General features: G+C 37.6%; 1 protein-coding gene across 11 annotated transcripts in view; it reads left to right on the forward strand.

The window, feature by feature from the left end:
* Positions 1-2037: 2037 nt before the first annotated feature.
* DTNA (dystrobrevin alpha) overlaps positions 2038-23127 on the forward strand; it is a gene marked incomplete at both ends in the record, with an annotated part of 118948 nt that continues 97858 nt past the window's right edge. For all 11 annotated transcript variants that reach the window (XM_084252313.1, XM_084252316.1, XM_084252317.1 and 8 more), the window contains 2 exons: positions 2038-2104; positions 12018-12098. In XM_084252313.1, the coding sequence (XP_084108439.1) occupies positions 2038-2104; positions 12018-12098 (148 nt within the window). The remainder of the gene's footprint in view (positions 2105-12017; positions 12099-23127) is intronic.

Genomic DNA, 23127 nt, shown 5'->3' on the forward strand with positions numbered 1-23127 from the left:
GCCAGTTTTTGCCTTCCTGACATTTTCAATCAGAGCTTTCCAGCTTGGCGTCCTTTTGTGATTTATTTTTAATGGTTCTTTTTATCTGTTTCCATATATAGAGAGATACAGGAATATATCCCTAGTTTTACCCCCTTTCTCTCTATTGCTTCAACTGTGCTTCTGCGCTCTTGAAATAAAAATCGAAAGTTATGTCCAGACTACTTTGTGAATGTCAGATTATTATCTATCCACTTCCTCTAGAGTAAAGAAGATGGGGTTATATGAATGAGTAAGGGGGTGTTTTTCTCTAAATCTTTATATATCAAATATATTACATATTCAAAATCTTAATAAAACAAGGTATTTGATTGTGTTCCACAGTGAATTACTATCAAAAAGTAAACTTCATTAATAACTCTATTCCTTACCAGTTTTTATTTAGACCTGACCCTGATATGTTATTGTCCATTGTGAGTGGAAAAACACTCTTCCTTAACTCTGTAAAACAAGGCTGTCTATTTCCATCTTTCTCTTCCTGGCAATAGGCCAATAATCTTTAAGTGAGGCCATTTGATCAGTTTGACCTACATTACATTGGTTTTCAACACCATTATTTTCCTTTTATGCTCCGGCAAGTCATTTTGTACACAGTCCAATTACCTGTTGAGCAGTCTTCTACAAATGTACCCCCAGGCAAACAACCTTTCTCACATTTATCCATCCTTGCAATTCTGTGGCTATAATCACTTGTATTAAGCTTTTGTGTCTCCCCCCCCCCCCACTAAAGTGTAAGCCCCTTGGGAGCAGGATCAGTGATTTGATCACTGTTGTATAACCTGAGCTTAGTATGGTGCTTGGAGTATAGAAAACACTCAGCAAAGATTTGTTGTGAATGGTCAACATTGAGAAAAAAGCATAGTGATATACAGAGGTTCAGAGGAAAGATAACCTAGCCTTTCCTCACAGTTAGGGAAGCATTCAGAGGAAGATAAACCTAAACTGGTACTAGAAGATAACTGCAAGTTAGCTATGCCTAGGAGAGGGCAATCCAGATGAATAAAATAAATGAACAGCATGGACAAAGACTCATATTTGAGAAAGAGTAAGGTCCATTGAAAGATAGTCAAAAAGATAGCTTTGTCTTAAGTGTACCTTGCCTGAGAATGAAAGCACTATATAGATGTGTGTGCATATGTGTGTATGTTTGCTAAAGAAGCTTTAGTTTTTCAAAGTTTAACTAGATATAATAAAATTAAATCCATCAGCCTATAAACCCAATATTTAGCCCAGAGCCTTCTATCTGACTAAACATTTCCATTTACTTTCTCATTATTTTCTCTGTCCCTAGGTCAATGTTAATTTCTTACATCTATTTTTATACACTGTTTAACTGAGGGCATTTTCATAGTATTTTTTTAATAGTTTCACTTCAGATAATAGTATGGTTAAGCAGAAAGATGTGACCCTAACCACCTTGCATAAAATTATTATGTCTAGAAAAGCTGTTGTAGTTTCCAAACACTCAAATTAGAAATGAGCATTTAGAAAATGACCTGCTTCTAAATTGAGGATTCAGATGTACAGGGGGCAACATGCAGCAGAGTGTGATGGAAAGCTTCCTGGAATTCAGGTGTCTATGCCATGCACTAGTTCAGTCCATGAGACTTTCTACCTCATAATTTATTGAATGGGCCCCATAATATATGCTCTGTAGTCTTTATAGGTATTCCCAAAGTTGAAAGAAAAACTATATGTGAAATGAATCACTAATAAATGGAAGATGGTTGTATTCTGTTATAACACAAGGTCATCTGTTATTGTAGTTATTTTTATATTAGAAAATAAGAATTCTATGCCCCCTCCATCAACTACATCTTTACATGGAAATGTATGTACAGCAATTTAAGCTAGTGCATATAAAACTCTACTTAAAAATTCAATTTTAAATGGCTTTTCTGTATGTGGTATAACTTCAGCAAGTGTGTTTACATAGAAATGGACTTTTGCCCCATTGGTGAGAGGATAATACCGATTGTAACCATTTTGTCTCATAGAATGATTGAAGATAGTGGGAAAAGAGGAAATACCATGGCAGAAAGAAGACAGCTGTTTGCAGAGATGAGTAAGTATGGAATTTTTAAGGAACAGCTTCCATTGAATACTCATAGAAAAGTTGGAAATAACCACATAATCCTATGGCAAATGTACTTTCCCTTAAAAATCAAATTACTTTCATAAAGTACTTTTAGGCATTTGGTCTCCTATTAAGAGTTAAATTCTTCCAGGAATTATTATAATTTGTTGTAAGACTGCATTTTTATATGTTCATTTCCTTGCACTATTACAGTGTCTGGAACACTGGAGGTAATGGATAAAATTTGTGAAATGAAACATTGAATATCTTACTGGCAAAATAATATCCTATGGTCACTTGGGAAAGAGGAATCAAATATGTTACTATATCAAACCATAAGCTGTCTTTTGGATTTCATGTAGAAATCCTACAACCCAGTTTCTAAAAAGTTTTAAAAAATAAAAAATGAGAGTTGAAAAGAGCTTGGAGGTGACATGCTGTCCAAGGAAAACCAAACCAAGACTATGTTTACTGACTTCATTAAGTAAAGGTTATTGGTTTATGTAAATATATGGTTGACTTATAAGTAATTGGTCAGTATTGTCTCCCATATAGACCATTTTTTTATTCATAAGGAAGAAGAACTTGACACTAGTAGAGAAACACACATATCAAATTAAATGTTATTAGGGAAAAGTACAATTTTTCTTATTGTCTTTTTATCTCACCTTCCTTGCATAAGAAATAAGGATGAACAGAAATGAGCTGTAAGCCTTTTTTTCCCCTAGAAGGCAGTAGATAAAATTAGGTTTCTACTGAAGATTGGAACTGATTGGCAAGAATAAGATAAAGAAAAATCCCAGATAATAAGATTCATATTTTCCTTTATCATCTCACAGTAATCTGAAGGCACAAAGACAGTATTAGAACCAACAAAGAGGAAAGAAAATTAAAATTAATGTGAAGAATCTCAATCATGCTCCTTGCTTTTTCTACTTTTAGGGGCATGTCTAAAGCATCTGGTGGGTTTTACCCACAACTTCCAATTTCCTAGGCCATGTTTGACACTTTACTTCCACTTCTGGCATGGCTGAACACCTGGAATTGTGACCCTTGATGCAAATCTCACAGAGCAGTTAACCTATTACTGCCTGCTCTTCTAAGTAGAATCTAAAGCCACTCCAGTATCCTCCCATATCATAGACCCTTAGAAGGAAAAGACCATATATATCATGGGCCAGAGTTTTGTCAAAGAAAAGGAATACTGGTATTTAACATTTAAAAAAAGAATCTTGAAGTAAATCTCTGATTTTATTATTGTTCTATTAAAGACTGTACCCACCAAAACACACTGTAAGAGTTATGAAAGTTTGCTTAGTTAATGTTTTTGTAAATAGCTATTTATCTATAAGTATATTATCTTAGCCCCTTTCTGCACTTGGTACAGTTCCCCATCACACAAAGGCATGAAATTAAATGCATTAAAGTTGTCCAGTTTCAAGAAGTAGCAACATCATTTTTAGCCAAAGAAACTTATCTTTAAATTTTTCAAATGAGAGAAACTTAGGAAAACTGAACATTCATTTCCCAAATGTAACTTTGTCCTTTCAGAGGAACTTCTCAGAATAGCATGTGCTTTATTAAATCATTTTATGGGTTCTCGTAATAAATATATACCTTTCTTGCTTAAGTATGCTAAATAAGAGACTTGGATGTTGACCAAAGCAGGTAAACACATCTGGCCTTAACAATCCATAAATAAGCATCATGTTTGGACCAACACTAGGTAGGTGGTGTCCACAGTAAGTGGTATTCTGCAGGATGAAACAATTGTCTAGTTTTAAAGGGAAGAATTGATTTTGATAGGTAGACTGTGGCACAAAACGGAAAGGTAATCTCACTGAGAATGTGTTGATAGTTGAAAAGGATAGGGTAACCTCAGCTTCATCAGCTGAATGCCAAAAAAAAAAGGCAATGAAACATTATAAGGAAAGACTGACTTCAAATCTTGGAAGTAGCATCTCCTAGAAATCTGGGCTATCTAGAGAGAGGCTAAAAAAGAAGCAAGAACTTGTAAATCTGATCAGCTAAATATTACCTAGAAATTTTTTTTCAAGAAGCAACAAAAGAAGGTACCAAAAAGATGATTTGTTTTAGACATAGTACTTGTCAAAAAATGTGTGTGAAAGAGTCAGGAAGACAAGGAAGACTTTAATTAAGACTACTACTAAAGAGGGGCCTACTCCTGGTGGTACAGGAGTTAAGTCTCAGTGCTATCAAGCTATTGCCAGCCACTGTGACATGAGTTTGATCCTCTGCCAGGGAGCTAATCCACATGGCACAGGAGACCTCTCCTGTCTCATCTGCTGGTCCCACCTGTTCTACTCCCCACTGTCTCTGATGAATCCTCTCACTCCCTGCCCCCTCCCCCACACATACCTCTGGCCTACATCCCAGTGCTTGCATGCATAAATAAATAATAACTTTTTGAAAGACTACTACAAAAGAGAAAGATTGAACTAAACTCCCAAATAAAAAGCAAGATAGATTTTAATACTATGGTGGGCTAGTGCAGAAGAGCTGGAAGGTGTTAGTGAGGAAATTGGTCTGCCCGTGTTAGCCAACAGTTGGGAAATTAGGTCCCTGCCCTCTCACAGAGACTGGGAGATCTTCTTCAAGAATTCAAAGGAACAGTTCCAAGACTCTTGAAAAAGATCCCTGGCAAGAAGGGAAATGTACATCTAAAGAAACCAAAAAAGTACTATACGATAGAAAGTTTTCTAACATAAATGCTTTAAGAAAAGGGAAATCTGAGACCTAAAGTGAGCAAGGAACCTAAGGTTTAATCAAACTGAGGGTTACATTGGGGCTATCTTAGATTTACTAAGGCAAAAGAACAGAGAATATAACAAAACAATTGATAAGAAGAACAATTGATAGGAGGTTTTGGTGAATTCAGGTGATTGCAACAAGTTAAACACCTATTCTGAGCTCATTACCATAAGCACCCGAAGCAGAAACAAACAGGAAAAAAAAGAAGAAAAGAAACTAAAAGTAGAACACTAACACGGACACAAAATTAGCAAAAAAGATTAGCCATAGGTAGGTAGACAGGTAGGATGACCACCTACTTTAATGAAAAAGTCCCTTTTAACCAAAAAATTTTCATCAATATAATGCCTTAAATACCAGTTTATATAATATCGTAGATTAAAGCCATAAAAGACTAGCTAAATGTAAATGTCATTCTCTCCTTGGCCTTTTCAGCCATCGAATAAGTTATCAGCTCAAATAAGTTTATCAGACTGACTTTTCACAGAATAAATTGTTTGTTCTTAGTATTAACCTCTCCCTCGTCTCTGTTTTTCTATATCCAGAGCACATTTCTATATCCAGAGCCTTATATAACATTTACTGTGAGCATGTCCATGTCTCTCATTGTCATGAACTCCTCCCTGAGGATAGATCCTGAACCTTCACCTTCAAATCCATTCACCTTAGATGCTGAATCAATGTTGGCTTAAAAGCCTACAAGGCCCAGAATAGGTAGGTTTTTATAAGAGAAAAGTTATTGAAAGCACTTTCAAAACAGGGGAGATTGCCTAATAAGCTAAGGAAGGCCTTGGGGAGAAAAGAGAATGATACTATGAGCCTCTAAGCAGAGGAGGAACCTGAAATCAAAGGGAGGCAAATATAGGTTCTCAGCCAATGCTGCTGAACCATTTGAAGGCAGACAGCCCTTCAGAATGTTGACTTCAGTCAGCATTTGCATCGCTGGAATGAAATTAAGAGCATGGTTTTGCAAAACACACTATGAATTTTAGGAAAGCTCAATTTCAGAAAAACTCATGAATGATCCTACTACCATAAAGACTAGTTAAATGTGACTATTCACACTTGCTTCTTTTTCAGTCTCTTTAAGGTGTTAACACCCTGGATCACCTTTCCGGACATTCTCTATTATATCAACACCTTGTCTGGTTTCCTCCTCTCCTCTCTTCTCTTCTCTCCTCTCCTCTCCTCTCCTTTTTCTCTTCTCCTTCTCCCTTCTTCCTCTTCCTCTTCCTCTTCTTCCTCTTCCTCTTCTTCTTCCTCTTCTTCCTCTTCTTCTTCCTCTTCTTCTTCCTCTTCTTCTTCTTCTTCTTCTTCTTCTTCTTCTTCTTCTTCTTCTTCTTCTTCTTTCTCTCTCTCTCTCTCTCTCTCTCTCTCTCTCTCTCTCTCTCTCTCTCTCTCTCTCTCTCTCTTTCCCCTCTCCAGATCCTCTGAAGTCAGATTTTACTAAAATTTTATTCCTGAAAAATTCTCTCCATTTACAGTTTGTCTTTCTCTCAAAGCTCCACTTTTATTGCATGGGTCTCCAGTGTTCAAGGAATCCCCCCAAGTATCTCCCATATTTAGACTAATCAGCATAAAATCTCAGTGTCCCTTCCAGTCTTGCCTCCTCACTGTTAGGTTTCTACTGATAAAGCAGCTTGAAGTGATTCAGCATTAAGTTCATTAATAGAACCTATCAAAAAAAAACCCTGTTAAGGCTACTGCCTTCTATATGTACAAAGACTCATAGTCCTTGAACAGTTGCAAAGAGCTGGGCCCTGTTCAGGATTGGGAAGGAATTTCCTAGTCCCAATTGTGCCCCTCATTTTGTCACCTAGAATGTGGAATAACCCTACCTGTGCACAGTCTCCTCTTAAGAAAATACTACTGGTCTTGAACTAGCACAGATACATTGCCACATTTTATATGTTGTTGATAATTCCTGAGATGTAGCATAGCTTCAGTCAAGAATTTCATAACAGTATATCTAACTGCCACTGTACATCTACATTTGTATATCCCACAAAAGAGTCCAAAATTGGACTCTTCATCTTTACTCACCTACAAATCTGTTCCTCCCTATTTGTTCCTTAGCTCATGAGGGACATCCCATTCCATTGAACATTGAGTTGTCTATGGTAGAAATCTGAGCATCATCTGTGACCCCCAAACTCCTTTACTCTTCTCTCTCTCTCTCTCTCCTTTCTGTCTCTGTCTCTTCTTTCATAAACACTCACACTGGCATCTAGTCAATCATCACACATAGGAAACAGTTCAGACACAGGGTCATAGGCTCCAACTTTATTCTGTAAATATTGAATGATTTTTAAATGAATAATATATTTAAGAATCTAAATGGTTATATAAAGATTTCATAGTAAGTTATCAAAAAAAGCAAAGTACATATGAATTGTATGAAAATATTCAGAGAGTAATGAAGCTAAGGTCAGAAATTAGGTAGGGTTGGTTGATTGCTTAGTTGATCAGATAGCTGAATGAATCTATTATTTAGATGGCATTATTTAAAATATATTATCTTACATTTTAAAGAACTATATCCCAGTTATAAAATAATAATTGATATTTAAGGTTTTGAGATATTTTGAGAAAATAAAGACATTCCCAAAAATAGATGGGGAAATGCTATACTCATTATCAAAAAGGAAAAAATATGAATTCTTGAGAGTCCAGTGTATGAATTTGATGTAGATTTCATGATAAAAATGTATTTTTTTCAGAACATAAACAAAAAATAGCAACCTTAAACATTTCAACATGTTAATAACAAGTACTGCTCTAATGAATTCATTTTCTTATTCATTTATTCAATTCCACCTTTTTATGAAGGAATTAAATCAGCTAATTTCTCTTTTTAATAAGGTTATGAGACTGTTAGCTCAGGAAAATATCACAGGATAAAAATGATCTTTAATTTCAACAAGATACTGACAATGTCTCCTAGATTGTACATGTGTTGGAAAAATACAGGCTGGATCACCATACAATTAGGTTGATTTATGGGTAGTGTTATGACTATGTCTGGAGAGATAAGTAACACATCAATCAACTTAGAGGACAACCTCTAATAGTAGACTGGAAGACTGTTCGTAGCCATCTTCAGGCCCTTGATTTTATACAATGACTTGGACACAGAAGACATGCAACTGCTCCCAAAGTAGGCTATAAATTTATAGACTTTCATGAAGAGATCAAACATATAAAACTTAAATTAAGTTCATGGCTTATTTGGGCAGAGACAAGTAAACTTATTTTAAACAAGATGATAAACCAAACAAGAGTCTTTGCAGCACGGTTCAGCTCAGTTTTTTTGGACTCAAAAGCCCTTATGGGTTATGGATCCTGCAACTGCCACTTACATTGTCTTGGTGGGGTAGTTTGCTGCTATATCTGAAAGACTAAATTTTATAACCCACCAAATCATTTTTAATACTCAGGGCTTACATCATCAGCTGGGAAGAACTAACACAAATAATGAGCACTGATACAACTTCCCAGACCCCTTCTTCATCTTTAAACAAAACAGAGGGTCAATTAAGTCTACATTGTGATAGGACAAGGGGGAGCTGCCTGTGTGCTCTTGTCCCTTAGTTTCATCTTTGTGGCTCTCTTTACTGTGTACTGGATAGGTGCACCTTTTTCTTCCTTTAAAAAGGTCATACCGTGCCTTCCCCTGGTGGTGCAGCAGTTGAGCTCTGGGCTGCGAAGCTGCATGCAGCCTCTGCAGTGCTGGTTCTATCCCCGGTCCCCAGCAAGGGTCCCACATGGCGCGCAGACCTCTCCTGCCGCCCGCTGCTCCCCTCAGCAGTATACTTCGTCAGTCTGCCTGTTCTGTTCCCCGCTCTGTCTCTGTGAATCCTCTCACCCTTCTGTGCTTCTGACTGTACCCAGTGCTTGTATTAATATATAAATACGTCTTTTTTAAAAAAATTTAAAAAAAGGTCATACAAGAAATCTGAGACTTCTGATTGTTGAGCCAGACTCAGCATCAATAAAAATACTTCCTCATCCAAGGGGAAAGGCAGACTTAACATCCAGGCATTTCTGATAGTCTGTCTCTGGGTTGAGATATCCTAAAGAGTTCATTTCCCACTTGAGCCTCTCAGAATTACACAGGACATGAACAGGGAAAGCCTTTTGAGATGCCAGTGCCAACCTCAAATTTTTTTAAGGTATCAAAAAGCTTAAAAGCATGAGTTAAAAATTAAAAGAAACAAGCCAGGTAAATATGAAGTGCTACCTACAGCCCCCCAAATAAGCATTTAAATAGAAACTAGAAAAAAAGTGACTTAAAATATAGTACACATGATTTTTTAAAACTAACTTTTTAATGAACCATAGGTTTAATAAAATTCTGAAGGATGAACTACTTAAACATTTTAAAACACATCAGTAAGTATCCTTATAAGGTAGTAATAATTGTTTCTATATATTCTGTACAGGTGCAGCAATAGCTGTGGCATTTAACTCACCACTCTATCACTTTGTAAGAAGACATTAGCCAGCCATAGAACAGCATGATGATTAAGGGTCAAAAAGCCATATCTAACAAATAATGAGAATCATGAAAGCAACTTTCCATGTATGGAACACCGTCTGGTAGACTCTGTGCTAGAAATGACTGTGGAGTTGAAGTTTCCAACCTGAAAATGTCAAAGGATGCTACCTCCCTAGCTGAATTTTAAACTCTGTGCTGATGGGGACTTTTACACATCATCATCAAGTAGTAATAATATAGAGATGCTAATAAAAATACTGAGAGCTGCTTCCCAATGTTTGAGAAATAAATTATCAAGTGGCAGGAAGAAAAGTTTGTATGGCTCCAGAAGGAAAAAGAGATCGAATGGATTGAAGTGTCAAGGAGGCAAATTAAAGCTCAAATAAAAAAAATTATCATGCTGTTCTGTGGCTGCTAATGTCATTTATTGTTGCTCAGAAAAGCACGGGAAGCCTTTAAGGGGATCCATCAGATATGCCTCACACACTGTGTACCTGCCATAGAAATTACTAGGCACTAATGTTGATGTTGTTGTCCCCTTTTTAAACATGAGGAAATTAACCTCAAATAAAAAATTGTGTTAAGGTTCACACAACTAGGAAATGACAGATTAAGTTTTACTGATTACGGTCCACTTATTTTCACTGTTGTGATCTTCCCTGTCTTTGGTAGTAATCCCACATGGCCATTGGCTAGATGTCCTCTTCTTGAGAGCATTTTTCAGGAATATTCTGGGTTAGATGAGTGTAAACCCCTACCCTTTTAATTCTTTAAGTGCTGAATACCAATGAGCTTGTTTGTCAATTAATAAACTCTCATAAGGATGAATGTTTAACAATCTGCCTCATAAAAACAGAGTACTAGGAGTATTGATAATATTCTTTTTTAAAAATTCTAAAGGTCTCGCTTGGCCCTGGAAGGGATTATGCTAAGCAGAAATAAGTCAGAAGGCAACAGACAAGCACCTAAACCCTGGATGGTGTCACTTTGGATGGCATACTGACAATACAATACAAAGGGTTAGATAAAGCGAAACTAACAGCAAACTCTAGAGCTTACTATAGATCTAAAGCTACCAGAAGGGGAGGGGAAGAGAAAGGGTAGAGAACAAGGTAGGGAAAGCACATTAGACTGTGGTGGATAGACTGAGTCTTTGGTGGCCGGTGCAGTATGGTAATGACACCTGAAAGGGGAGATGCTGTATTTCAAAGACACAAACAACTACGTAAACCAATGTTACCTCAATAAAATAAATAAATAAAATTTTAAAAATGAAAAATGAGATAATTTGAGTAGAGGAAATGCCTAAGTGTTTTAGTGAGGAATACTTGCTAACTCATCCCAAGTTTCATTAAGAAAGCACTTAAATGGCCACCTCCTGTGATTAAGTTCTGGCCACTTCATTTACTTGTTACCCGAATTATTATGTTCTGAAGTACTTATGTAGCACAGACTGGTACAGAAAAAGTTTAACACATCAAAATATACTTCCATGCCTTTATATCTGTTGTGAACCATAAACGTGGGATTGAAAAAAGTGAAATATTTAGAAGCAGAGAGCAGACATTTGTTGAAAGTCTCCTATGTTCTAGACCCAGTCTGGAAGTGAGCCTATTCAAAGGAGGGTGAAAGGGTCACCAAGAATTCAGGTGTGCTGTAGCAAGCAGCCCATCTACAAAGGATTGTGAGACTAGTCTGAGTCTCAAAGGTTCTGATGTAGAGAGCAGGGAGAAATACTGTTGGGTATGTAGGAAAGGAAAAGCCTCCAGTAAGGCTTGGATTCTGAGCAGAATATCCAGACCTGGTGCTGTGGACATGAGGAGCCATGCTGTCCGGACTGCTAGATTCCCCCCCGCCCCTCCCCCACCGCCCATCCTATGTTGGGGTGAGTGGAAAAGAAAGCATCCCAAGAATATGGAGAACCGCTCCTCTATGTTAGGGAGGAACTGGAAGCCACAGCGTAAATAAGAGTAGCAGGAGTATGTAGAAAGCTGTCTCCTCTCTGAGGTCAGCAGGAAGAATGGCGAGCTAGATGCTAGCAGTAACAGTGAATGCCAGCATAGCACTTAGTGTATCAGGCAGTGTTCTCAGTGCTTCAGGAATACTCATTCATTTATCCTTACAACAATCGTATGAAATTAGTAGCAGTGTCATCATCCTCATCTTCAAGATGAGAAAATCGAGACCACTAAAAGCAGTTAGCCTAAGGTTGTGCAGAAAAGATGGCCAACATTCAGCAGCATGTGCTCACCTCATAGTCATGTCCTAAAGACTAGTCACAGTGTGTTTTAAATGATTATTTGATGATATTAGTGTCAGATTTAGCTGTTTCAGTCACAGCCTGAGCAGATTGTTCTCAGGAGTGGCAGACACCACAAGGCTGAGGTTGTGCTCCTTGGCTGTGAATGTGGTTGATAACCTGATTTCCCATGTTGGATAGATGTGCTCTCTTCCCCTAAAACCTGAAGAATGTGGGACAAACCTTTTGAAATTTAAAAGTTGTAGTTATATTCCAATAGAAATAAAAATCAAATTAAGTGCATGGCTTATTTCTATAGTTGTTTTATTTATAAACATTATAAATTCCTTACACACACATGGCATACCATATGTCTACTTTGTCCCCCCCAGGGGCTCAAGATTTGGATCGCATCCGACTCTCCACCTACAGAACAGCATGCAAGCTTAGGTTTGTTCAAAAGAAATGTAACTGTAAGTATGCCAGTTGTTTGCATTAATTACTCTCTTGAATCCCCTAGTTTACCTTTGTTACTTCGCTAATTTATTAAAGCTAGGTTTTCCAGTAAATGCTGATAAAAATATGTTTATACAACAGTAAAGAGTATTATGATACATAAATGGGAGAGAGACTATTCCCATGCAATTCTGAGGGCTTAATTTTTCTCAACTGCTAAAGTATTGAAATGGATGAGCTTCTGAATGTGTATATGATCCTGCCATTGGAATGATTTAACTCTAGATAGAGGTTTTGCTTCTTTCCACTAATCTTGATTCTATAAATACAATGCAGCAAAATATTTTACAAGAACTTTATAAAATATCAAACATTAAATCCTATTTATATTTGCATTTCAAGCATAGAAAAGTGTTTACAAGCTCCTAGAAAACATTGAAGTTTCTTTCTGAAACTACAAAATTATTTTTTGTGCTAGTGTATTGGCTGCATTTACCTACATTAGAAAATAGCAAGAGACAACAATACTTAACAAAACAAAGGAACCTGATTTAATTTCTTCCCAAACTTTAAAATATAAGTAGCAAGCTAGTTCACTAATTATAGTGAGCAGATTTATAGTCCCTAATGTTTTCATCATACTGCTACATCCATTTTCTCCTGGAAAAAATATTGCTTCATAGTTCATGTATATGAATTTATTATTTTCTTTTTTGAAAACTGACTATTATAAAAATTAATAACTGCTCTCAATTTCTAATTAATACTGGATGAGTAAAAAAAGGAAAACCATAACATTCTCCTGAACATGTGAACATGGTTGTTGAATACTTGACATGGAGGTTAGTCATGGGGTGAACATAGAAACCAGTCATGTTCACTTCTATATCCCAGAGTCTCAGGTGAAACCAGGGAAAGATTGTCCTCAGCCCCAGGCTTCCATGATTAAGCTCATCATGACTATGGAGATGGGCACTGTGCAGCCGTTCCTCAAGTTGTCATCTATAGCTTGTTCTTCAGCCCCACAAGCTAGAAACAGAACTACAGTTTGGGGCAGGATGAGAAGGGAGAAAAAACATTAGTTGGCCTGAAGGTAGCTGGGACATCCAGTTGCTCCTCCCAGGGCATTGGGGGCTACCAGAGCTGGTAGCTGGAGTGTTCCTGCAGTTCCTACCTGGGTACATGTCTGCCAGGTGGTTGATATCAGCAGTGGCTTTTTCTGGGCTCTCCTAATGGGTGTTAGTGATTGCTGGGGTTGTGGAACTTAGGATGGGGGTTTCCGATTGCTCATACCTGGGCATATGTCTACTGTGGCAGATGTTGTTGTGAACTGTGATTTGCCCCAGGAGCCCCTGAGGAATGGAAATTCTCTTCCCTTAGAACTTTGCCAGGCAGAGCCTTCTTTAAGTTCCTTTCAACAGAGATAGGACATTTTAGAAAGATGAACAAAACAAAAATAAATGAGAAGAAAGAAAAAGAAAAGAAGGAAGGTAGGAAGGAAGAGAGGAAGGAAGGAAGAGGGCAAGATAAGACTCATAGTGAAATTGGCACCCCTGTACCCATCATTATAAAGGGCCCTTTCTGGGTGCAGCAACCTACAGGCCATAACCCATTCCTCCTGCTGTGTGATCAAGCCCTCTCTTATTTGTGGGCATCTCCTTTTCCTCTTCCTGATTTGTTGTAGTTGTTGTTATTTGTTTGTTTGTTTTTCCAGCCTTCATCCTTACCCCACATCCAGAATCATGGCATAGTCACACTGACCTTGGGAAAGAGTGATGGTCCACTCATTGGTGAAAATAGAGCCTTCATACCTATCCAGTTGCTCCTCAGTGCACCACTCATTACCTCTTATTTAGTAAACTTACAATAAATCCCTCCCACATGTTCATCACTGTGTAAGGTACCAGAGATAGGGTGATGATGAATAAGATGTGATCCCCTCCTTAAAGTTGTCCATTTAGTTGTGTAGATGGACTTTTAAAGAGACCTAAACATCAGTGTAGTGATAGGAATATATGCCTGGTCGGGGCAGGATCCTGTTCTGGGCATGCAGGCCAATGAGAGGAGTTTCCTGCAAAAGGATATGACATCTGGGCTGCGTCTTAAAGAGTGAATAGACATTACATAGTGAATCACGTTGCCTTATAATAGTACCTTACAAGATTCATACATTTTAGAATGAGAAAAGATACTACCTTCTCCACAAACTAGGTAAAACTAAGCTCAAGAAAAACAATCATATTTTGAGTGCACTGCTTAAATTGTTTTTTTAAAAAAATGTGGCTATCTTGATCAGAAGCATTAAATGCAATTACTATATGTGTTTGCTGAGTTTTCCTTCCTGACAATAAATATAACAGTTGGTGGTGTTCCAAGGTGAAAAATGCTAACACAGTTAAGCCTAGTTTATCTTTTTTTTTTTAAAGATTTATTTATTCATGCATACAAGAACCAGGGTAAGGCCACATGCACAGGGCCCAAGCCTAGTTTATCCTAATCAAAGTTGGAATCTACCTTTCAGAAAGATTCACAAGCACTGGTGTTTATGTGACATAATAGTCAAGATTGAAAACACACCCCTGTATTAGAAAAACATTTTTTTTTCTGTAACAAAACCTAGCCCACAATAAATTATGGTAGCTTAGGGCCTCCCCGGTGGAGCAGCGGTTGAGCGCTGGGTTGCAAAGCTGCCCGCAGCCTCTGCAGCGCCAGTTCGATCCCCGGCTGCTCCCCAGCCACCAGCGAGGGTCCCACAGACCTCTCCTGCCACCCGCTGCTCCCCTCAGCAGTGTACTTCGGTCCTTCTGCCTGTTCTGCTCCCCGCTCTGGCTCTGGTGAATTCTCTCACCCTCCCACACTTCTGACTGTACCCAGTGCTTGCATAAATAAATAAATTAATTTTTTAAAAAAGTATTTATCCTTTAAAAAAATTTAAAAATAAAAAAATAAATTATGGTAGCTTATAATGGAGATTTGCTTTATAATAAATAAAAAAAAATCAGGATCTATATATGTAAGTGCATGGCTTTATTGGGAACTCTTATATGGTATTTACTTCATAGAAATCTGTGGTCCTTAATTGAGAAAAGGTTGTTTATTTTCAGGTCCAGACCTTATCTACAAGTAAAATTGTTTTTGTATATTAACAAAATTAAGCTTAAAATCACTTAATGAACGAAAAATATACAAAAAAAAATTTGTAAAGTCATCATTTAGAAAAATATTATCTGGATAGAGCACGAAGTATATAGATATTTAGCATATTTCTTTTATATCAAAATTTAGAGATCAGCAATGTTAGTTAATTCCCCATGTTTCCTTCCTCACAACCTTCGCCTGCTCTGTTTATGGTTTTCCATATACAGCATTGATTCCTATCACAGGCATTCATGTTTATTTCCCTTAATGCAATTCCTGATGGATGCTGATAATATCTGCTTCCCAGAGTTCTAAAAAATTCCATACAGGGGGCCTCCCTGGTGGCACAAGGGGTTAAGACACAACCTATGAAGCTGTCCACAGCCTCTACAGCATGAGTTCAATGCCTAGCTGGCCAGAGAGCAACCCACATAGCACAGCAGACCTCTCCTGTCTCACCCGCTGCTCCCCTCAGCAGTGTACTTCAGTCAATCTGCCTGTTCTGTTCCCCGCTCTGTCTCTGGCGAATCCTCTCACCCGCTGCACCTCTGGCCTGTACCCCAGCTTTTGTGTGCATAAATAAAATAAATGTTTAAAAAAATTCCATCTGGCTTATTTCACTGAGCATAATGCCTTCTAGTTCCATCCACGTTGCTTTTTTGATTGCTGAATTATATTCCCTTGTGTATATATTCCACATATTCTTGATCCAGTCATCTATTTTTGGGCATTTGGGTTGTTTCCAGGTTTTACCTATTGTGAATAGTGCTACCATAAAGATAGCGGTACAGGTATTCTTTTGAATCAATGTTTTTGTGTCCAGTGAAATAAGCCAGAAGGAAAGAAAAAAATATCAGATGGTTTGACTTATAGCAGGAATATAGGGGAACCAAATAAGACATCAGCGTAAAAAAATAATAACAGTACAAAACACAACAAAGCAAAACCAGACAATTATAAATCAGAGACATCCTGCAGGGGAGGAGGAGGGAGAGGGATCAGAGGGCGGGAGGGAGGAGCACAGGGGACTGAGGTGATGGTGCATGGGTGCATTGGTGAAGGAAACTCTATGGGGACTATACCTGAAGGGGTAGGGGGAAGCAAATATTGTTTAAAAATGAACAATGATGTAAAAAATTAAAAAAATAATATTTAAAAATAATAAATAAAAATTTTGAATTGCAAAAAAAAAAAAAAAGAAAATTCCATACAGGAGGCCATGAAACTGTGGCCATTGGGCTCAGTGTGGCTCAGCACCTATTTTGTGTGGACCATGAACGAAGTATCATGAATACTCATGACAAACTTGATAACAGGAAAAACTAGCTTGTAGCCGTAATTAAGCATGCAGTTATCCCCCCAAAAAGAATTCTATTTTTCTCTTGAGTAAACCAGCATTAAAAAAAATACTAAATTGTTATATTTTTAATTTCATCAGTAAAAATGTAAAAATTTGTTTTCTCATAATATCCACGATAGTGCCTTATGCTTCACAAAAAAAATTTACCAACCTCAGTTTTATAAGAATTTTTGTAAGAAACCCATCTCTTTTTTTCAGGCAAAGATCCTCCATTTCTTCAACTTTTCTCCATAGGATCTATTTCTTCATCAGCTTCTTCCCTTACCATTCACCTTGTACCCTATTATGCTCTCCCGTGTGCCTCTGTCTAGCATATCCCCTCCTAGAATAAAATAATGAATGCCTCTAAAAATTACAGGACAACAATTGGTATTTAATTTTCTGAAAGGTATGAGATAGAATGCAGAACACAAATAATATTCCTAATGCTCTTTTCTAATCAATAGCCTTCTCTTTAGTTTCCAGGTTTCCTAGTAACTTTTCACAAAATAAGTATCTATATAGCACTTGTAAGAGTGTGAAATGGGAAGATCTCAGTCTTTATTTTAAACAAATAATTGGTTTCAGCTAGAATATCATTTCCTCGGTTAGCATTGACATGGTTAATGGTCCAGATACCCTGTAATGTCAGCAAATCTTCTTTCAGAAATGACTTTGAAATCAATGAAACGGAGCTCTCAGTTCATAAACAACAAAAGGCTATGTGAGAAATAAATCGGAAATCTCTAATCCCTTCTGTTTAATAGTGAGAACAAAAATGAGGCCAGAAAATACTCCCCACACTCAAAGCTGACATTGTACATTTTTCAGTTCTTCGTACATCTTTTTGCTGACAACTTTTAGTTCTTCTTGTTGGAATTTTCTTGCTATAACTCATATCAATGAAGATTTAATTAAAATGTTGTCTAAAAGGAAAAGAGGAGGAATGGTATATATTTGTACCTGGGCATTTAGAGTTTCTTAAAATTATCTTTTCTCAAATAAATGAAACATTTTAAAGTGTATCCTTCATCCAGATATAATTTAAAGTTAGAACATGTGCTTATGTCTTTTATATGTTTAAACTTTCAGGATTTCTTGTGAAACAAAAATGCATTTACCTGTTTATGAGAAGGTTTCTCCATCACTAGGAAATTAGCTCAAGTGAGTGCTATAGATGCAGAAAATCCTGAACAAATATTCTTCTATAAATGAATGAATTTGCCTAATGAGACAGATCTGCTACCAGCCAAGTGATGAGTCTTTTGTTGCAGGATTATCCTTTAGATATTTTTTAGTGATAAATACAAATACCCTGTATTTTCCCTTTATTTGTATTGTATTATTTTATTGAGGTGACATTGTTTTACAACACCTTTTATGACTCAGGTGTAGGTTCACATTTCTTCAGAGGTTATTTTACCACACCCCTCCCTACATCCCCAGGTATCCATATGCTCCATCACAGTCCATTATGATGAGAATAGTCCTCTCTCTTCTTTGCTCCCAACTCTTAACCACCCTCTCTGATAGCATCGATTCAGCAATCATAATTCTATGCTTTGCTTTGTTCTAGTTTCCTCTGTTCCTTTGTCTTGTTTCTCTAGATTCCACACATGAGTGAAATCATCCAGTATTTAACTTCCTCCTTTTGACATATTCACTTAGCATAATCCCCTCCACCCAGGCTGTCACAAATGGCAAGATGTCATCTTTTCTCTTCTATATCTGGGTAGTATTCCATTGACTTCCTAATCCACTCATCTGTCCTTGATCACTTCAGTTGTTTCCATAACTTGACTACTGCAGGTACTGCAATGAACTTAAGAGGGCATACATCCCTTCAAATTAGTGTTTTTCCTTTCTTCTTCAAGCTAACGTACCAGCATATTCCTCCTCTCTGCCTCACTTTTCAATACGTGGATTTTTGACTGCCTGTGTCAGTTTTCTATTGTTGCATAACAAATTTCCGCACACTTAACAGTTTAAAACAACACACATTTATAATGTCAATTTCTCTGGTTCAGAAATGCAACAGCCTGTCTGGGTCACAGCATCCTCTTCAAATGAACTGTATGTTGGAAAAAATCATTTCATTATGGTTGGAGGATCGAGGTCCTTCTTCCATGCTGACAATCAGCTGGGGACTGATCTGAGTTCCCACAGGCCACCCTTATTTCTTGCCACAATGGCCCCGTAGGCCATCTAGAACAGGGATGTTTGCTTTTTCTTCCATTCCAGGCAGAGTAGGTCTCTCTGATGTCCTCCTCCTTGACTAGGCAGGGAAAACTCTGCTTTTAAAGAAAAGTGTAAGTCAGTCCCACTGGAGTGATCTCCCTGTCTTAAAGTCAACTGATTTGGGATCTTAATTACATGTGCAAAATTCCTTCACAGCAGTATCTGGATTACTATTTGATTGAATAACTGGGAGAAGATCAGGATCCTGGTGACAGGAGAGAGGGGAAAAGAAAGGGGAGGCCTCTTGGGATTCTGCCCATGACATACACTTTTCTGTTTTCCAGTTTATAACATATAACCTTAGATGAGAAATAAAGTTTAAAGTCGAAAGTCAGGAAAGAGAAATAGATCACAGAGATGTGTAGGAACGAGAAGAGCTTTCTCCAGTCAGAGTCAGAAGGAAGAACAGGAACTTTCACAGAGAAGTAAGTGGCAGATGACAAAACCCTCAGAGCATAATTATCTTTGTTTGTATTGTCCCAAATGTTTTTGTGCAGATTTTCATTCCTGATGTTGAATCATTCTAGACACTTGTTTAGAATAAAGAAAAGTGCATGTGTTAGAATACACCGTTCCCAAAAATTCCCAGTGGGGAAGTTGGTGGTGGCATTACAATGTAAACAAACCCATTAAAAATGCCCGAGGAATTTAACAATGGAAAAACTGCTCCTCTCTGGGCACGCTGAACTTATGGCAAAACTGTTTCCCCTTTAATCAGAGCAAATTTCTGATAGAGCAAAACTTTGATTTCAAAATCCTGATGTTTGTGATATGAATTTGAAGATGTTTCTTTTCTTTAGTTATTTTTATTTTTAAGATTGTGAAGATTCAGTGTTTTGTTTTCTTGTTAGTATATTTGTTTTTTTAATTTTTAATTTTATATATTTTACATCATTTTTCATTTTTGCACAATGTATGCATTTTCAGAGAATTCCAGGAGCTTTGTCTGCTCAAGCTACTGTTACTCTGCAACCTATGAACTAAGCCAACACCTGCAATCTTCTTTCTATCATCTGGATGTCACATCCATCATCTTCCTTTGGTCTCTTGCTCCAGCATTATACCAGGAAGCTGTGTCAACTAAGCATTTTTATTCCCACAATTTAGGAGAGTACATCATCCTTAAGTGCCCCAGTCAGTTGGGAAAGAGTGATGTACACAAGAATGCCTTTCAAGCTTTGCCAACCCCATCTAACGGGTGCAACTGTAAGACTCAGTGAACTTCCCTTAGTGGTCTGCCAAGCTATGCTCCTGGCAGCCTTCCAGATCAGCCCAGACCCAGTCTGCAGAGCCATGTAGGGATACCCCGATGGTGCTCTCACACAGCCTATCTCCCAGATCTTGGGGATCTGGTGAACATTGAAAGAAAACATTGTCAGAGAGACAATGATGGGAGAATTGCTCTCACATAACCACACCTACAGGAAACTCATTTGCAAGACCACCTTGATTTACTCCTTGTTGAGGTTTTGTTAACATTTTCCTATTGTTTTTATTATGAGTCACTCACTTACACATTTACTCAACTATTATGGACTGATAGTTATTCTTTGCAAAGTATTATGCTAGACCATGAGGGTATGGGGGAGGGTAAGTGTGGTAATATTCCCTAGTGTATAAATTTTATATTCAAACAATGTCAGGTTTGGAATCTGAATGTTTTCTATTTATTCTCAAGCTTCTTATTTTTTTGAATATCAAATAGTATATACACCCCAAAACATTGCTCTAGAAGCTGTTATGTAACCTATCAGTCCCCTGAGTAAAATTTCATTTTCAGAAGAAAAAAACATTGTGTGATGTTTAAAATATTTCGCACATCTTTTGAACTTTTTATTTCTATTTTGTTTATTTCCATTTTAAGTTGTATTATTTCCTTCCTTTTAGTGACTTTGGGTTTAGTTTGTAAGATTAGATTATTTATTTGAGATCTTGTTTCTTGATGTGGGCCTGTGTTACTATATACTTTCCTCTTAGTGCTGTTTTGTTGCATCGCATAGATTCTGCTAACTTTTATCTTTATTTAATTTGTTTCCAGGTATTTTTTTTATTTCCCCTCTTTATTTCCTCCTTAGCCACTTGCCATTCACAGCATGTCTCCAGAGAGTTGAGCTTATTTTCATTTTCTTTTTGTGGTTGGTTTCTAGTTTGATATCATGAACAGAAAAGATATGTGATATGATTCCAGTCTTTGTCAACTCATTAACAATTGTTTTGTGACCCAAATGTGATCTATCCTGGAGAATGTTCCATATGCACTTTATAATAATGTATCTGTGATAGGTAGGGAGTTAATTAGAATCATCAGGGCTTTAACTTGTGCTTCCCCAGAAAGCAGACTCCACAACAAGGCCTATGTAAAAATAGCTCATTTGGAGAGTAAGCCCAGAGCAGAACTGAAATAAGGAAGAAAACCAATAGATAACAAAGGAACTTCTAATTAATCTTGTGAGATGTAAACCCAGAACTGTCTACGCAGTGGAAAAAAAGAAGGAGGTTCTAATCTGGCTGTTCTGTCCTGAACATGCCCATTTGTAGCCCACCGGAGTTAACACCCATATGCTTCTATGTAGCACGTATGTGAGTGCTAGGTGAGTTTCAGGTGCTTAATGCTCAAGCTTCAGAGGTATACAGCAAGAACCTGAAGCCAAGTGCTATCTGGTTGCTACTACCTCATGGAGGTGGTCAAAGTCTACACTGTGATGGTCATTTCTGAAAGAACTAGAAAAAGAGGTGGTCAAGATATTTCCTACTATGCACCTTGACTTTTATATTAGATTTTTCTCATCAGTACTTTCTACTAATTTCTAATGAAAAATGCACTTCCCATATTCTTTAACCCAAGATACCTGTAGATAATCACTACTGCTTATTAGCTATATAGAAATACCTTCCTCGCAAAGGCTAACCCATCTCCCAAACAATTTTTCATGAACTGGGAAACTGGGCTATAGCTATTTTCTGAATGGGCAAATGAAATATATTTTCTGTTTATTTACTTTCTTTCATTGCACAAAGACAGTTAATTATATATTTAAACTGTACAGAAAGAGTGCAGAAAAATGACATTTGCCAGTCAATTGCTGCATATCCACTCTTCAGTGTCCATGTGCTTGTTGTCAGTTATTGTTTATGTTGGTCAAATAGGCCTAAGATGCAGGGCCCTGAGACAACTATAAAGAAAAAGTAGAAGACAATCCCTGTGAATGCTCCTTTTCTTGAAAAGTGACCTCTTGCACCTAGGATCCTAACATGTTCTTCAAGCCATAGTATATCAGAAATGCCAAGTGTGTTGTGGAAACCACGCTCAGTAAGAAACCACATCCCATTGAGTGTGTTACAATATCATAAGGTAAAGGGAAAGCTTCTAGATATTATGTCTATAACATCTGGCAAACAATAGTCTCTCTATCCCATTAATCAAGTATTGTTGAACAAAGATCCCCTAGTGGCGCAGCGGTTGAGCGCTGGGCTGGCTGCAAGGCTGTCCACAGCCTCTGCAGCACTGGTTCATTCCCCAGCCGCCGGCAAGGGTCCCACCAAAAAAAAACAAAAAAATTATTCAAGTAGCTGAGAGGAATACAAAGATAAACAAGACATAGTCCATGTCTTCAAATTGTTTATAACTTAGTGCTGTGGATTTTATGCTTTTCTCCCTTTGTATCTTTGGGAGATTATCATGAAATCCAAGGATTCTGTCCCCAAAACACACACATGACCCTGATCATAAAATTTATCTTACCATTTAGAAACCCTCCTTGCCAAAGTCCAACCAAGGACTTGTCTAAAAAATGCAGGAAACACTTGTGCATTTAATAACTGAGAAATGCAGAGTGTCATAAAGGGTCTAATTTATATGTGAAGGTGTCTGGGAGCAACAAAAACAGGGAAAAAATCTATCATTCTAACTTAGGGCATCAGAATGGACTTCCTAGGAATATACATGTGTTAAGACCTTGAGAAATAGTAGATTGAAGGAAACACTTGAAGGAAGTAGGATAAGTAAATACACATACCAGAAAGACAAGGATGGGGCCTCCCTGGTGGTGCAAAGGGTTAAGCATCAGCACCATGAAGCTATCCACAGCCACTGCAGCATGAGTTCCATCCCCATCCAGGGAGGTGACCCACATGGTGCAGCAGACCTCTCCTGACTCGCCCACTGCTCCCCTCAGCAGTGTATTTCAGTAGATCTGCCTGTTCTGTTCCCCACTCTGTCTCTGGTGAATCCTCTCACACACACCCCCACACACATCTGGCCTGTACCCAGTTCTTAAATAAATAAAAAATCTGAAAGACAGAAAGAAAAAGAGAGAAAAAGGAAGGAAGGA

Source organism: Talpa europaea (assembly GCF_964194135.1).
Source record: "Talpa europaea genome assembly, chromosome: 13".
In the NCBI taxonomy this organism is placed as follows: Eukaryota; Metazoa; Chordata; class Mammalia; order Eulipotyphla; family Talpidae; genus Talpa; species Talpa europaea.